General features: G+C 46.4%; 1 protein-coding gene across 1 annotated transcript in view; it reads right to left on the bottom strand.

Moving 5' to 3' along the window:
* Positions 1-16,075, bottom strand: part of ANKH (ANKH inorganic pyrophosphate transport regulator) — a 129,896-nt gene extending 113,821 nt beyond the window's left edge. Inside the window, exon 1 of the mRNA XM_008689920.2 lies at positions 15,627-16,075. Coding sequence (XP_008688142.2) covers positions 15,627-15,722 — 96 coding nt within the window. The 5' untranslated portion in view covers positions 15,723-16,075. The remainder of the gene's footprint in view (positions 1-15,626) is intronic.
* Positions 16,076-18,440: the final 2,365 nt, after the last annotated feature.

Here is an 18,440-nt window from a genome sequence, read left to right as displayed (position 1 = left end):
AGGGACCAGGGAGGAGGCTGAGGACACGGAGATCCCCAGAGCAGGGAAGGCTGTCCCTGGGCTGCAGCGCGCAGGAACCCGCTGGGCTCTCAGCAGCTCTGAGCTCTGCCACTCCTCCGCTCTCCAGGTCTGTTTTCTGACTCCACACATTGGACATACATTCTGACTCCAACATTGGACTCCATACTCCCTGGGGCTCAAAAGGACCCAGGGCTGGGAAGGAAGGTGGAGCTCACCTCCAAGAGGTAAATGACGCGGCTGGGGCCAGGGGGCTCTATGACCAAGCATGGCCTCTAGAGACGTCCGCTGGCAGTGGCCTCCCTTCTCCTTCTGGAAGGGTTACCCTACGTGCCTCTGGGTCGTGGAACAACTATCACATTTAATGAGAATAGATTTTATAAGCTGTGAAGTCCTCTGCAAAAGTGAAGTGAGCACCAGGCAAGGGGAAGGGCAATGTTCATTTTGTTGCCTCCTGAAATAAGGTTATTTACTTCTGCTGAACTACAAAGAGAAAAAAATGGGTTAGGTATTTGGCTTTCCATGTAATCTAAGGCATTCGATTTGCCTTATGTTGGAGATGACATGGCTGATTCTCAAAAAGAAAAAAATGTCTGGATATAATATATAATTAGAGATATTCATTTTACAATATGGATATGGTCCAATTACAGAGAATATCTTCACTTCCCCAAATTCCCATCTACATTCCGAGCTTCCTAGTGGCTTGTGGGTCTCTTCCTGTGAAATGCTGCTTTTGCATTAGTTTTCAAGAAGATGTCAATGGAATGCAAGCACAGGTATGCCTAAATCCACGGATACAGGTAGGTATGATACAATTTTACTCACTAGAAAGCACAGCAAGTTACTATAATCACAGTTGATGAGTCACGTGCATCCAGAAGACGCTTTCATTTTCTTATTTACTTTAATTACTGATGTATAATTGACGTACAGTTTAGTTTCATGTGAAATGCAGTGATTCGACGTTGGTCTACACTGTGAACTGATCACCACAGGCTAGTTACCATCTGCCACCAGACAGTTAATTAAATAGTACTGACTGTATCTCCCAAGCTTTGATTTTAAGTTAACCTGACATCTATGGGTGGCACCCACCACCCCCTCTCCCAGCCATGGCCTTTCTTACATTGTTATCAAACCAATTGTACTTAAAGTTAATTAAGACAAATGACATTTCTCAACATTACCACTTTCCCCAATTCCTACTATTCTAACAGCATGCTTTTCTACTACTCCTAGTTGCAGATATATGATACTTTAATAACATTAAGGGTTAAATAACTTTGATGGAATGGCCTGGAAACCTAGCCACAAGTCATAATATTTCTATAGCAAAATGTATTCTAACTGCACTTTATGAATTATAACCAGACTGTAAGCTCTAGACAATAGTAAAAAACAGATAAACAAACATAAAGCCATAAGAGGAACCCGTCTAAGGTTAGTCCATTCCCTACTGTTTACCCAGCAAACGTTTAATATACAGAAAGAGCAAACTAGGGAGCCTCATCAAATTTAATTCCAGATGGCATCTCTCCGCTGTCACCAGGCACCTGGTGCAAATGTAATTTTATCCTTAGCGCAGCACCGTGATGAGGCAGATAAATTTCCTTCCCCCAAAGTCCTCATATATTCCGATGCCAAATATTCAGAAACGTTGTTGAATTTTCCCTCTCACTATTTCATTAAGGCAAGTGGCTGAGAACTGACTGCATTATAATAAAGCATTTTGTTACATGTTGAAGGAAAAATGAATATTCATAGCACCTGGATTTAGGTAAAAAGGCAAACAGCTCTCACTTATAAAGGATGTAACCAAGTTGTCCCAGGAAGGGAAGGAGGAGGAGGGAAGAAAAAAGGGAGAGAAAGGGAGAGAGAGTAAGGGGGAGGGGGAGAGAGAGAGACACACAGAGACAGACAGAAAGATGGCTCTACAGACACAAAGTATTTTTGTAGCTCCCACCATTACCCATATTTTGTATTCTCTCTCAGGCAAGCGATTTCAAACATTTCATTAAAGTTATTAAAAAATGAACATGATTGAGAAATGGGACTTGTTCTCTTCACTCCAAATCAGCTCTTGTAGAGTTTGGCGACATCATCATCCGGCGGCCCTCCCCCACCCCATCTCGTCCTTAGCCAAGCCCACCAGATTCTACAAGGTGTTCCCTTTAGGTTCTCCCTCCCCGCCCCTGCCCTATTCTAGGCCACCTCTCTGGTGGTTTCCTTGCAGCTGGTCTCACCTCCCTCTAATTCATTAGCCCTGCTGAAACCAAAATTATCTTTCAAATATGCAAATCCAAGCACACCACACCCCTACTAGGAACCCTTCAAAGTTTCCCACTGCTCTCAGGATCTAGGCCAAACTGTAATGTTGCCGGTCTGGGTACAGCTCGCCCTGCGGTCCAGCCCCTGCACCCTCCTGGTCTGGTCCCCTGTTCAAGTCATAGGGACCATGTGTCATTCCTCACCCGGAATTCCCTTGCTTTTCAGAATAGGGACACATATCCTCTTTAGGTCTCAGCTCAATCAGAAAACTTCCCTGACCCTTAAAAGTAAAAGTTGCTCTTATAAGATCCCAGAGGAGATCATCCCAGAGGAGAGCACATTCTGTAGAAAGTGCCTGCCTGTCTGCTTGTCCTCCAGGATAATCGCTCCACAGCCAAGAATTGTGTCCATCCTTTTTCTTATTCTGTCCTTAGAGACAAGCACTGTGCCTGGGACATCGTAGGTGTCCAAGAAACATTTGCTGAATGAACACATTCATGAACACTCTTGCCCTCTGTGTTCTATATTCCCCATTATTTAATAGGGAAAACACTCTGAAACAGTACGGTAGCACCTGCAGAAACAGGTTACAACTTTTGGCTCATGAAGCACCCACCAGACTTTAGCTTAGTAAACACCTTGGTGGACCACTGCCATAACTGTCAACAAAATTGAGAAAGGCCTGGTCCCACCTGTAGGTCTGAATTAGAGAAGGGGGTCAATGGGATGTGCAGCTATCCTCCTCCAAGTCTGTGACAAGCAGCAGCCTATAATTCAAGGTAAATGTAACCCATCATTTCAAAAAGCACATGTTATCTAAATCCCAGTAATTCAACTTAAAAAACAAAACAAACTACCGAGAAAATCCAGCATTAAGTGTCTTTTCCCCAAAGTGGGGGAAAAAAAAAAAAGCAACAACAGTACTGCTGGTACACATGCTGTAAAATCCAAGTGTTTCCAGCATCTGCCTTCAGCATGTTTCTGCCAGCCCTAACCCAGATGGCTCCGGGTTATGAAATCCCCCTACTGTAAGTCACTGACTCAGTATCAAGGAAAGTCAGAGAGTCAAGACAGTAAAAATAAACAGCTGCATGCCAGGCTCAGAGTCTTAGCAGTACTCCTTCACACACATGCAGCGCTTGGTACTTCTCAAAGCACTTTTGTGTGCAGTCTCTGTTGGGTCTACACCTCCAAAAGAAGGTATGCAAACCCTTTCTCCCTGGTTGACAGCTGGGAAGGCTGAGGCCACAGAGGTCAAGGTTTTGGCTCCAGGTCATACAGCCAGCGGGTGCAGGGATGGAGGTCAAACCCAGGGGTCCTGTCAGGAGTGGGTGCCCTTTCTCTCAACCTTGCTGTGGTCGGCTTGTGGCACTGCCAGAAACTACTGGGCAGACGTAGTAGGGAGGACACGAGAAGCCACGGGAACTCAGGACGCCTCCAAATGAGTGCGAGCCATTTCCCCTCTCTCTGCTCTCCAAGGTAGACCTGAAATAGCCAGGAGACCAGGTGGAATAGGGGAAGCCATAGTCAGGGTGGTAGGAAAGAGAGAACACTTTCTCTTCCAGTTCCCCTAAATATCACTAGTTGTGCATTTCCCTAGAATACGGTCAACACCAACACCAATATTCTCTGAGACTGTGAGCAGGAGCCCTCAGTCCCAGGAGCCTGGCTGCTTGCCTGAGGGGCTGAATGACAAAGGGCACAGCTATTCATTCAATCCTTTCATCTCTGAAGTGGGAAGGTGACCCCCCACGGTGCATGCCAGGTGCCTGAGGGCAGGGCCTGGCATCTAGAAAGGCAACCTTTTTCTCCTCTCCCAGGTGCTCACTTGGGAAGTTGTAGGAAGCACAGGTCATCATCAGCATCACTGAACTCATCACAAAAGCACTTCTCGGGGCGCCTGGGTGGCTCAGTTGGTTAAGAGCCTGACTCTTGATTTTGACTCAGGTCATGATCTCAGGGGTGTGGGATCGAGTCCCGCTTTGGGCTCCCTGCTCAGAGGGGAGTCTGCTTGAGATTCTCTCCCTCTCCCTCTGCCCCTCCCCTCCATGCAAGCTCTCTCAAACAAATAAATCTGGAAAAAAGGGGAAAAAAAGCACTTCTCTGCCTGGAAAGCTGCCGGGACAGGTATTTTCCCAAACATATGCGAGTAAAGCTAACACAATTCCTTTCCTCCCTGTGCTTCTGTCTCACCCCCTGCAGAGTAGGGATTCAGTCCAAAACCTGCCCATTGAAAAGAATGAGAGTCCTGAAACAGTTTAAAAGTGTAGCGTTATGAAAAACTGAACTGATCTCTCAGCATTAAACAGAATGCTTTTAATAAAAGAAATCGTTTGAAGGAGCTGGGCACCACGTGGCTTTGAGAGAACTCGCGTGGAGGTTCCCGGTGGCGGGAGTCACTGGGCTGTGAAAGAGCATCGAGGCAGGGACTGCCCGCCGCGGGCCAAGGACACGGCACATTCACGCATGGTACCGGCAGGGGCAAACTAGAACTTTCTGCAGAAGCATGGTGCCACACAACAGAAGCCTGCGAAGGGGGCACATGTATCTTGCAAGTATTTCTACTATTAATCCAAGGAAATAATCAGGTGTGTGCAACGATTTCTGTACCAAAAAAAGTTCCCAACCATTATTCATAATAGAACGAAATAGAACCGACTTGCACATCTGACCACAAGGGAATAAATTATGGCATATCTGTGTGAGAGAACGCGAGGAAGCTATTAATCATCACGTGTTAGATGAATACTTAAAGGGAAAGTGCCTATGATCTAAAATGGAAAGAGGTTACAATTTTGTTTTAAAATATGTGCCAAAAAAAAAAAGGAGGTGGGAAAACTCGTGGTAAAATAAGCTACAGCTGTTAACCTCTGGGTGCTCGGTTTGCACGGGATTCTTAGTTTCTTCAAAAATTTATTGATTTTCCTCCCCTCTACAGTGAAAATGAATTTCTAAAACTAGAATAAAATTAATATGTGTTTTTTTTTTTTTTGAGAAGACAAATCCTCTTCAAAAGCCACAGGCTTTCCCAGTAGCTTTTGATGTTAATTAAAACTTTTTTTATTTTGATAAAATATATCTTGCATAAAAAATATCATTTTTGCCATTTTTAAGTATACAGTCCAGTGGCATTAAGTACATTCACATTACTGTGCATGATCGATCTCCAGAACTTTGTCATCCCAAACTGAAACTATACCCATTAAACACTAACTCCCCCAAACCCTGGCAACCACTATACCACTTTCTGCCTATGAGTCTGACTATTCTAGGCACCTCATCTAAGTGGAATCACACCCACGTTGTCCTTTTGCGTGTGGCTTCTCTCACTTAGCATGTCTTCAAGGTTCACCTATGCGGTGCTATACATCACGATTCCATTCCTTCCTAAGGCTGAGGAATAATCCACTGTATGTGTCTGCCACACTTGGTTCTATGATGCTAGCTTTTAAATCAGACTTTAATGTTTATCATGTGTGAACATCGAAATGGCCAGCAGTTCTCATGACTGAAGGATGTATATCATCAGAAGAATTAAAAATACCAGACAGGGGCGCCTGGGTGGCACAGCGGTTGAGCGTCTGCCTTCGGCTCAGGGCGTGATCCCGGCGTTATGGGATCGAGCCCCACATCAGGCTCCTCGGCTCCTGGGCTATGAGCCTGCTTCTTCCTCTCCCACTCCCCCTGCTTGTGTTCCCTCTCTCGCTGGCTGTCTCTATCTCTTTTGAATAAATAAACAAAATCTTTAAAAAAACAAAACAAACAGGGGCGCCTGGGTGGCACAGCGGTTAAAGCGTCTGCCTTCGGCTCAGGGCGTGATCCCGGCATTACGGGATCGAGCCCCACATCAGGCTCCTCCACTATGAGCCTGCTTCTTCCTCTCCCACTCCCCCTGCTTGTGTTCCCTCTCTCGCTGGCTGTCTCTATCTCTGTCAAATAAATAAAAATAAAAAATCTTAAAAAAAAACAAAAACAAAAACAAAAACAAAAAACAAAACAAAAAACACCAGACAGTACAAGGAAAAAGTTATTTTACACAGAAAGTGAAACTCCACCTAGCTAGGACCCACTAAAATCTACAATATCAAGCCAAAGTTTGCAAGAAGAAAGAATACCAAGTGCTACATGGTGTAATAACAATTAGTGGCCCCAAACGCAGTTATGTGGGACCAAATGCATGTGCGTCATTTTGTATGAGTAATTAAAAAGGCTTGCCACAACAATCGGCATAGTGGTTGCCTCTGGGGGACCAGGGAATCTTCTGGCCCTATGGGAATGTTCCATATCTTGGCCGGGGGCGGGGGGGTCACACAGATATGCATTGGCCACTTGTTAAAATTCACGGACCAGTACACTTAAGACCTGTACATTTCACTGTATATAAATTTACCTCGATTTTTAAAAAGAAATGAAAAACAGGCTTGCCAGGACCCTCTCTGAAAGAAGACACATTAAGCCTAAAAGAAATTTGAGTAAATAAGAATTCTAGAAAAACAGGTGGTTCTGCAGCTCACTACTGACGCTTTGCTGCCCTTGTCTGCATGGGCCCTTCGGTGGGTCTCCGCTGTCCCTATGAGTGAGTCTGAGCTCCTTCCTCTTCACTGCTGAACCACTGCTTTGTCTCAGGAAGTCTGGTAAACACAGGGCGGGCTATCTACCCATGCCAGGGAACCTGCCCAAACTTGGTCAACAGCTCCATAGGTATGCGGCCCAGGTGGTGTAATACCTGAAGGTATGTCCCTTTGTGTGGGAGTAGAAAGGAGATACATCTTGACTATCTGTCAGGCTCCAGGTGTAGCTGAAAAGGGAGGGGGTAGGCACTGTGACCCATTTTCAAAGAAAACAAGGTCTCCAAGAGTGCACCAAGGAACCAACCACATTCGAATGTGAAATTTGGGGCTGAGAAGACACACTTTGACTCCCTTATTTCGGATCCAGCTGGCTGCAAGGGGTCTTTCCGGTTGCTTCTCCACTGGGCTCGGCTAGACTCACGAAGAGGGGAAAGTTACCTCTTTCTCGTTAGGCATGGCTGTTTGTTACTCTGCTCTGTGCAGTCTGTCTTTATAAAATGTCAAATTCAGGCCACACAGGGTGGGAGGCCTCCTTGTCCCAGCCACAGTGAATTTCCTGCCAGGCCATTTAAAGCACTCAGATGTCGGACTTTTTTTTTTTTTTTTGTAACCTGCTGTTCTAGATTCTCTGCACTACTGTTCCCCTCTATTAAAATGCATGGCCCAGCGGCCAACAGATCTCCAGATTGTTTATGGAGCAGCATTCAAGAGCATACAAACTTCTCATCGTCTTAAAGGCAGCTCTGAAAACAGAACGGGCCCACCGAAGCCAGATGGCAAATCGGAAAAGGACAGTCAGAGGCTCAGATATTTCCCCAGACTTAATGTTATATTTCTAAGAAACCGAGTAGGGATTCTGAAAAGCTTATCGACATGGACTCATTATCACTTAGTTAAGACAGTTACCTGCAGCGACTGGCTCTCACAGCCATAGAGGCTGGCATAGGTCTGCTGAACCTCGAAGCTTCCGGACCCCAACCAGTCCTCTCTGGGTTGCTCACAAAATGAGCTACCTTTACTTCTCACATCCTAGGAGATCACGGCCACAAGGCCAGCTGCGGCCCCTTCCCGCCCGTGGCTCACCTGGCTTCCTGGAAAAAGCCTCATTAACCTGCCAGTGGACATTCTACTTTTCAGCCATTTCATTCCAGCTAAATGTCCCGAGGGGCCTCCACCTCTCCTTCCCAGTCACCTTTACAACTGCTTATCCAAGGATTCACACTGTTACTCTTAATTTCCTGCCAGCCTCGAGTCAGACGCCCCCCGCTCCCCCGCCCTCCACCAGCCGTGGCCTCTGTCCAGGCAGAGAGACACCAATGAGGCACAGAAAGTGTGCTGGTGAATGCACGCTTGGAGGTGAGCACAGGTGACTCTTGCCTCCCTCCGCTCCAGGATAAGGAGCCACGCACAGCCCCTCCTCCACCCTGAGGCTGGGGACAGTGAGGTCCACTCACATCAGGAGGCGGGCTGCGCATCTGTACCCCCAAACCCACCTTTACAGACAGCCAATCCTCTAATAGCGCCAAAGATGCAGACTCTTCGACAGCCTGGCCCATCTAACGATCAAATATGGTATCAAGATACCATAAAAAATGCAAAACCCAGCAAGGACCTGTGAGCTAACTTAGACCAACATGTGCTCCCCCATAGAAACGAAGCTGGTCCTTCTGTCCTGGGGACCCCAGGGCACTTCCTGAACCAGATGTGCAGGCGGTTTCTGACAACTCCTTGTCTAGGGGAGAAATGACCCCCTTGGCTCTGACAAATAACCAAGTTATCTCCCATCCAAGGATGGACTTTGGGAACATTTTTCGTATAAAGGAGCAATCGCACAGAAGCAGCAGAAAGTTGTGGTGCATGGGTCTGTTAGTAGACCACGACAACTGTCCTCTTTGTCATTTTCAGCTCGTTTGTCCTCAGTACCGTGGGTGGTATTTGGCTGGAACAGCAGCTGAAGGATCCCCAAACCATGGAAAGAACAAAGACAAAGCAAACAGCAGGAAACCCTGAGTTCATGGCTTGCTATGAAGTCTGCTAATTGACCTACCCTGTGTCTCTGTATTCACCTTTGCACATGGGGTGCTTCCCGCTTCGGTGACAAGGGCATTTGGAGAAGAGGAGGCAGGGGGTGACCCCAGGCGGAAGACAGCTACCTCGGAATGGCTGGCACAGCCTTACCACTCCACTGCGACTACCGAGCACCTCGTGCGTGTGATCACAAACTGCACTGTGCAATGTACACGTTTACACACGGGTGCCCCTCCGATTGCAAAAGTGTTTCACGCATGTCTTCTTAACCAGGATCTAAGCAATTTGAGGGCAGGGCCATGTCAAAGATGGCAATGCTTCCCCCGTTCAAAGGTCACTTGCTTGACACTGACTCTAGAATGTCTCTAGAACAGAAACAAAATCTGTGCAGGGCAGGAAAGCAACTGTCATAAAGTGTATATGCTTTTTCCCAAAGGAGGCCTCCAAAAGGATTTATTCTTCATGTTTCACAGAATTCTCATAAATGTTAGTTTCTTAGGCCCAGGGCAGATCCGAAGCAAGAAATTCAAAAGTACCCATCGTGTATTAGCTATTTTTATTCATTATTATTTTGTTTATTATCGTGGTCAGTGCCAAACTCTTTAAGCATTTTGACCATCACCTGTCAGCAGATATCCCTGACTGCCCAGCACAACAGATATTTACCAGACACCAAAAAAATGTTACATGACGTTTTGCATACTATATTTATTTAGTAAGATGGACAGACGCGTGATACATATTTCCAGCAATAATTCTCATACTAAAGAAAGAAGAAGAAAACCAACAATTTGAATTTTAAGGGATAAGCTTCAGTTATCAAAAAAACGCGCTCATGTAGGCAGCTCATATCCAGATAATGCTGCAGAAAAACAGGGTTTTCCTTATTTCTATTGTGTCTCCACAGCAACTCATAAAGTCGCAGGTGAGAAAAAAATACCAGACTGACTTTTTAAAATGTAGACATCAGCCAAGTCACTCTGGTATGAGTTTAACAAGGTTTATTTATTCCAACTCACATAGGACATTAAAAAAGAATGATTTTTTCCGTGCGGGGGTCTCTCATTGTCCCAACCCAACACAACCTGCCCCAAGTCAGACAAGTGAGAGTAAGGAGACGTGGAAACCACATTACCGAGCAGGAATATACACTGGGCTTGTCACAGCGAAAAAGTGAGATGGTACCGTGAGCCATATTACTCGGGGCTCACTGCTTTCAAAGATTGTGATGTATTCCTAGAAAGAGATATAGACACTGTCTCGATACATGAAGACTTTGATTATCTTTTGAAGGATACGCTCGGGAAGAAGTATTCTGATAAAGTAGTAGTTAGGCTAGTCACGCAACCAGTCAAGAAATAAACAGGTGGAGAAACCTGTGGCAGGATGACACCCCCGTGGCTCTAGAAGTCATCTACTTACCTCAGTGCATCGAAAGAGAGGTACTTTAAATGTAGATACACATCTGAAGAGAACTGGGAAACATCACGGAGAATGGAGTATCAGTTAGACTAAGGAGGTCACGGTGTCCTTGACTACATACGGACTGCCAGAGAAGAGTGACCTCATTTTCTATGTATGAACGAGAAACTGAAATAGGCACCAAATTACGCCAGGCATAAAGCCCAAGGCAGTCAGAAAAAACACATTATCTACTTATGACACAAAGATGCTCACTGAAACTTTATATTGCTGGAAACAAGAAACCTCAGCATTTAAACAAATAGGGAAGAAGTAGTTGAAGGGGATTATGAGGTACAGACTTCCAGTTAGAGAATAAATAAGTCCTGGGGATGGAAAGCACAGTATAGGGAATATGGTCAAATAATACTGTCATAATCTTGTACGGTAAGAAATGGTAACCACATTCATCATGGTGAGCTCTGTGTAAGGTACAGAACTGTCGGATGACTGTGTTGTACAACTGAAACTAATATAACATTGTATGTCAACTATTCTTCAATAACGAAAAGTAATGAAAAATAAATAAACACCATTGCAAAAAAAGTAGGTACTCAATAAGTAATAAAAGAACAAAAAAATAAACAATAGGGGAATATACAGCAAAGGAAATTATAGCATGCTTGTATAATCAAATACTATGCTGCTATTTAAAATCATACTTAAATACTTGTAAATGATATGGGAAAAATGCCTCTGTGTTCTGTGAAACATATACATATCTCAATTATGATGAAAAAAACTTGGCAGGAGATATTCAAATGTTAAAGGAGTTTTTTTCTTCAGAGTGGAGTCAGAGGTATTTTTACTTTTTCCCTCCATTTTTAAATACTTAACCAAACTTTCGACAGTTAGCATATATTATTTTTATAATTAGAAAACAATGAATGTCATTTTGAAATCTATTCCATTAATATAGAATAGACTGAAGGGAAAAAAATATCCCTCCTCCCCACACCCCCCTTCCCCCAGTACGGTTGCTTGGAAACTTGGCTTGAGATTGCCATTTCTGTCTCTAGGTACTTTGCAAAGTGGAATATACAATGGCAGTTTTATTATTACTTAAGGCAAACTCCACCTGGGGAGTCTCTTCTGTCACTTAGGGACCTTGGATGAAGAGTACCTTCCCAACAGTGGCAATGACAGACACTCACCCTTTTTCATTCTTGTACCTCCTGGTCTGGGGTGGGTGGGGGGAAGTATTGTTCTACTTAGTACACAAAAAGGACATTTTATTAAACTGTTTTTCCTGGGCCTTTCTTTTTTTCCATATTGTGATATTAGTAACTTGAGACCCTTATATTGTAAAAGCCTAACACTAGGTTCCCTAAGTTAGAAAGGACTTAACATTCCTATTACCCATCTTACTCTACCAATTGTGACAATCCATATACAAAGCTCTTCATTCACGTAAAAACTTTGGGTCTTTGAATTATCGTACTGGACCCAACCAGATTCAGTGAATCATACAAGGCAATCAGAAATACCCACAGTTATTATCTTGGTGTTAGGCAGTGAATTACCCGACAGTGGGCAGAACACATTTCTTCTTAAGTTTAGAGAACAATTTCAACCTTCTTTATTCCTTTGAGGTCTTCAGAATGAAGTTGTATTTAATTGATTTATCAATATGAATTATCTGTATAATTTGGTTCTTCTTCTGTGAACCTCTTGGTCATAATCACGTTGCTCCTGAGAGCCCTTTTTATGATTGTCTCACATCATAAAATTCAAAATTTAACAGTAAGATTAAGTTTAAGCCCAGGCTGGGAATCAGAAAAGCCAGAAACTTATTCCTAAATTTCTAAGAACTCCTGGGCAGATTTCAGTGGGTGGGCCTGACTGGAGGAGGCGAGAGGAGAAAGGCCAAGGGCCAAGCAGATGTGGACTCCAGTCCTGGCTCCGCCCCATAATACCTGTGTGATCTTGGACAAGTGACCTCACTTGCCTCAACCTTTCAGTCTTTCCTCACTTGGTAACATGTGCTATAAGCACCTGCTGAGTGGTCAGTGAACGCAAGCGACTAATACTTTTGATTTTCAATCTGTAAAAATAGAGGTAAAATGATAATTCTAGACATTATTACAAAGTGTACTACGCACCTACAGGGTTCTACAAACATTATTTAAGTTTCTGCAGTAATGGATTGATTCTCATTGTTTCATATGGTGCTTTTGTTTAATACTAAAAAGCAGGTTATTCTATGCCAGATAGCTTTTCTCCCCCGTTTAGGACTCAGCCCTCCCTTGTCTCTCTCCCAAATTACTGCCACCACCAAAATTTAAAATGTGATAATAGGTTTTGTTAGTCGTGTTAGAATAATCCATAATATTTGGGTTTCCTCCCTGACTGAGCCATAAAATTATAGGGAAATCTATATACAACTGAACGTTCATGTATCAGGAGGCTTTGGATGAATCATTGCAGGCTTCTTCCTAGCCCCTCCCCCACATGCACTGACAGCTCTGAGATAATTTATGAATATGTAGTTCCTTTACACAATCGCATATGTGCTGTTTATTCAAATTTCAATGGAATCCTGTATATAGCTGGATTTCCATTTTAAAAGTTCTATCCACATTTTGTACAGAAACCACAAACTGAGACGTTTATAACCAAAAAAAAAAAAACCCCACCTCATCTTTTACTATCTTTTTGTTCTTGACAAGTCAGAGACTTAAAAGCTAATGAGATGTTTTATTTTTTAATTTTGTATTTCCCATCTCCAGGGCATGGGACCCAGGGGCTGCTTTGACCTTTGACCTTTGCACTCCTTTGTTACCCCTCTCCTTTAAGAGGAGTAAATTATTGAAACATGAAGGGTTGTTCACTCAAGGCAAGGTGTCATACACCTGCCCGCTCTGAAAGAATAGTAGAGATCTACACGTGCTCATCTGTCTAAAACAGGATTGAAAGTTCACGTCAAGAGCAAAGCATATTTTCGGAAGTCCAAAGTAGACCTACTTTTGCAAACAGGTTCATTTTCCTCCGCTCTGTTGTGTTTTAAGGCAGTTGGGGGTAGAATGCACTTATATTCTTACCCACATGTAACCAGGTCACTCTTCAACTCCTACTGTAATTCTTTTCCTCCAGTTTAAGAAAATGTAAGTTCTGTCTCTACCCATGTACTATTTTGCAAAAACAATTATCATCTGATACCAGATGGCAAAAGAATGTTTTGGAAACTTACGAATTTCTTCCCCCCATCCCTTTCCCCCTAACTCTGACAAACTATCTCTACCACCAGACAACCTATAACCGCATAAACACACCGGCATTTTAGGGATAAGGGCCTCAAACAACACTTGTTGATAAAACTTCTGGTGCAAAGAGACAACTCTTCTAGTACTTTGCTTACGTCAGCTATGATAGTTAGGTTAGCAACGTTTTCAGGATGCATCTGCATTATTAGACCCACTAGGATAAACCAAATGTATAACTGTTTCTTATGTCCAGCCTCCCCTTTGGGACCTCAGGAGATCCTTTCCCCTACACTAAAATCAAATCCTTAGTTCTACCTGCCTGGTATTAAATCAAGGCAAATGTGAGGCAATACTATGGTATGTTTCAGGTTGTTTAATTACGGCAACGAATACTCTCACATGCACCAGTTATCCCATATAATTTTCTTTCTCTCCCTCCCTCTCTCGTATGCTCTCTCTCTCTCTCTCTCTCACACACACACACACACACACACACACACACACACACACACAAACACTACAACAGTTCAGGGAGAAGGGATCAGGTGAGCAGCCCGGGCTTTCCGACAACCTTTGGGGTAGCTCCAAGAAAATAAGCCTTAAAATAGTCAAAGGTTCAGGTGAACATACAGCACTTGACACATCTGAAATGTGCAGGGCAGTGCAGTAAATTCAGGTCCTAGAACCTTTCCACAGATTCTAGGAAACACCCCAAGTCGCCAGTTACCTATGAAAGAAGGGAAGGTGGGCAAAAAGGAGGCAGAGCCCCAGAAATGCCCTTGGGGGACCCTAGTGAGCAAAGTGGCAACAGAAAAAAATATACTAGTTCACCGAAGGGAATTAGTTGGCTTACCAGACAAAGGTCTCTAGAGACTATACTGTCTTGTGAACACTTCTTGGCAAGACAATTTGAAGTAAAAAGTAGCTCACAATGTGGGCTAGGCATTAGTGAGCTTACAGAGTTGCATCAATCAAAAGTTTTGAGTACAGAGAGCCAAATCCAAGCAGATACTCATCAAATGGAGCAGTCAAACAAACCCCCTTCTGAAAGGGGGTTTTTAAAAACTACGAGTGCACCAACATAGGTGCATTTTCTATACAAATATTCTTTGAAGTCTCTCGACTTAAAGGAAAAGATATGAGGGACTACAATACCAGGAGTGAGGCTCATCACACGCCAGGGCCGGTTCCCACATCTGCCCGTCAGGTGGCACGCCACTGCCTCCCACCCTCATCCTCTCCCTGGCCTTAAAATCTAGCTGCATCCCGCTGGAGGCTCTGCGAAAACGGTTCCCACAGGCAAAGTGCAGAGTACCAGTGCCCCGCTGCTGGAGAGCCTGCAGCGCTGGATTTGCAATGACGCCACATGGAGAGAAATGGGGGAAAACATGAAAAAGAAACAAGGACCAGAAAGCAACCAACAAAAATGTGCTCCCCTTCTTTAATGGTCCAAGAGGAAAAAAAGCGAGAGAGAGAGAGAGAGAGAGAGAGAGAAACCTCGAACTAGAGATGGCCAACGGTTGGCTTATCAGGACACGTTTGGGCACCCGTAATCCATACCTGGGCAAAAAAAAGAAAATTAGAAGTACCTGAGAAATCAACTTGGACACATTCTAATACAAAAACTCCCTATCATCGCCATCACCATCACCACCAACACCGGATAAATAAAAACCAAGCACTTGAGCTATTAGCAACTACATTTTACTTACAGACCTGAGGTTTACATAATAACAAATTACATAATTCTCCTGCTGTGCACTAAAAACCCTTCCATAGGTGAAGCTCTAAACCTTCTGGTCTTTTAACATTTTTCAGAGAGAGCTGGAAAAGTCTGCTGAATAATTGGGGGTAGGGGGAAATGGAGCGCTGGAAAAGTCATCCTTGACAAGCTGCAAGCCCAACCAAATGTTCCAGGATAAAAAGGGACGCGGAGCAGGTGACTCCCCGCTGCTCTCATCCCCAGGCGCCCGGGTGTCTAATGCCAAGGCAGAGCGAGCAGGGCGCGGGGCGGAGGGCGCGGGGTTCAGGGCGGAACTGTCCGGCCCGGGCGGGGGGCGCGGCCGGGGCTTACCTGCTCCCCGAAGTCGATGGCTATGTTGGTGATGCCCAGGGGCACCAGAAACCGGATCAGGGGCCAGTAGTGCGTGAGCGCCGGGAATTTCACCATAGTCCCCGCCGTGGGCTGACCCCACACACATCTGCCGCCGCGAAGGGACTCTGCCGGGAGGCGCGGGGCGAGTGGGCCGAGCGGGGGCGCGGGCGAACGGAGGCCGGGTCCGGCGGGGCCTCGGGGCGGCGGCGGCTCCTCCTCGCGGCTGCGGCGCCCTCTCCTAGCGCGGCTGCTCTAGCAGGAGATCCGCAAGCTCAAGTCCATCCCTGCTGCCCTCCCACACAACAAAGATCTGCCGGGAAAAAAAAGAGGAGGGACAGCGGCGGCGGCGGCGGCAGCAGAAGGTTCTGCTGACAGCGGCTCCATTATAAGCGCTCTGGGGCCCGGAAATAAATAAATAACCGCGCGCACGAGGCGCCGCCGCCGCCGCCGCCGCCGTGCGGAGGAAATCAGGGGCGGGCGCGGAGGCGCGGACACCGCCGGCGGCCCCGGGGGCGGGTTGGGGAGGGGCCGGGCCGGCCGGGCGGGCGGCGCCCTCTTTCCATCCGCCGCCGCCTGCACTCGGCGCGGCCGCGGGGGGCGCTGCGCACGCACAGGTGCGCGGGCTCACCGCTCCGCCGCGCCCGGGGGCGCGCGGGGCGGGACTCGCTGCGGTGTCCCGGCCGGCCAGGGGCGGCGGCGAGCCGGGGGAGCAGCGGTGGGGTGGCGCGCGGCCCGGGGCGGGAGGGCGCCGCGGGGAGCTGAGGGGCGGGGGCACCGAGCCCCTGGAGGCCCCGGGGACGCCCGGGTTCGGCGACCGGGCCCTGTAGCCCTCCCCGCGGGGCCCGGGACTGGGGTCCCCTCGCAGTTCCGGGAGCGACGGGGGCGTGTGCGAGCCTGGCAGCCGGGGGACGTGAGCGCGGACGCGCGGGGAGAGATCTAGGCGCGCGCGGCTGCGAAGGAGCGGGAGCCCCCGGCTGTCCCTGGCGAGCGCCGCGCGAACCCCGTCCCCCTGTGGCCGCCTCAGGCGGGAGAGGACGGGCAGAGGAGGCAGCTCCCGGGCTGGGGCTGGGGGCCTGCTTCGGGCCCACCTGGGACCTAGGGGCCGGGAGAGATGGAGTGACTCTCAGGGCGGGCGCAGAGACCGAGCAAAGGTCGCAGCGAAGGGGGCATCACTCTCAGGGTGTCCCAGGGGAGCAGGCGCCCAGGGCCGCGGGGACCGCTCCCTGCGCGCCCAGGCCGGGCCCGCCGTCCTTCGGGGCGCTCGGACCTGCCTCCGGCACAGTTTGCAACCGTGAGCTGAGATTCTCCTCCGTGCACCACTGTTGTAAAACAACAACAAACTCGGAAAGTCTGTCTCTTTTAGATAAACAAGGGGGAAGAAGAAAGAAAAACCTTTTTTATTATACCGTGCCCCAGTGACTTCAGGGTAAAGAACAGCTGTGCTGAGTGGTTTACCTACAACTTAAGACTGGCTGGGCGGCAAAGCCGGCATCCGTCCGCACCGGCGCCCTAGCACAGCGGGGTGGAGGCCCTGTGAGGGAAAATGCCTCATGCAGGCACGGGGTTTGTGGGAAATCTCTGTCCCTTCTGCTGAATGTTGCTCTGAACCAAAAACTGCTCTTAGATAATAGTCTATTAAAGGGAGAGGGGAAAAGAGGCTCCGTGCAGGGTCGGCTGCGTGGGCGTGCGACCGGCTTAGCAGTCTCCACAGCGCTTGGAAGGACCTGTGTTTGGTTTATCCGACACTGTTGCCCTCTTGAAATTCCTAAGTTTTGAAGGAGAGCCCGGCGTGCTCATCTAATATTGCACTCCCTCCCCTTCGCACATGTTCTTTTAAAGTTTAATTAGCATAATGAATTAAAGCAATTTATTATTAAAAGCAATAAAGTAATTTTGCACCTAGGAATGAACCTATTACCTCACATTTAGCTTTGTAAAGCTGGTGTTAATAGCGAGCTAGAGACCTCAACGTTCTGGTTTCAAGCATTTCACAATTTATTTGTAAGTATTAAATGTTTTCCATATTTTATGTCCTTTAAGGGACCTTTTAAAATTCCACACAGTCCACATAAGGCCTTGAGGAAGAGGAAGATAATTCACCCTGTAGCTCTGATGTAACCTCAAATGACATCCCCTATAATTAAAATGAAAATTTGGTAATTATTTATTGTGTTATATGGTGTCAAGTAATATTGTTTAAAAGACTTCCCAGAAAAACAGGAAGTACTTGTGTGCCCGACTCTCCTCCACAGCAAGTTCCTGAAAGGTGTGTTTTAATACAGTCAAATCTTATTTAATATATACGAAGAGAGCTTGTTATTTAAAGGAATTCTCTGGGAAGGAGTTCTTTTCTAAAGCAAATATCACCTTATGGTTTATCCATTCTGTTACTCTAGGTTTCTGCGGGCTCTTTTTACTCAAAGCAATCTAATTACACTGACCTTTGTCTGGAATGTGGGGTTTGATGAGGTCCTCGATCAATACTCATCAAGTCGGGTTTGCTCTGGCTGGTCTCTGGACCAGCACCCGCCACATTGCTGCTGGTGCCGCTTCTGGCCGGTGCAGACAGACACCTTTCCTCTTAAGGACGCATGGTGAGAAAGTTCCAGTGAATCAATGAAAGGCCGCCATCCTTGTTTGAGTATTCGAAAAGTGTATTTTTTAAACAAGTGATTTAATAGTGTCATCTTTGATTATGGCAAAGAGCACTTTTTAGATTTGAGAGGCCTCTGAATTTCAATCACACAGTGGCAATGTGGAAGTTAACGGGACATTTGATTATTTTTTTCTGTC

The sequence above is a fragment of the Ursus maritimus genome, unplaced genomic scaffold, assembly GCF_017311325.1.
Source record: "Ursus maritimus isolate PB19 unplaced genomic scaffold, ASM1731132v1 scaffold_15, whole genome shotgun sequence".
Classification (NCBI taxonomy): Eukaryota; Metazoa; Chordata; class Mammalia; order Carnivora; family Ursidae; genus Ursus; species Ursus maritimus.
The sequence above is the reverse complement of the archived record's forward strand: the minus strand, read 5'-3'. Positions and strand labels throughout refer to the sequence as shown.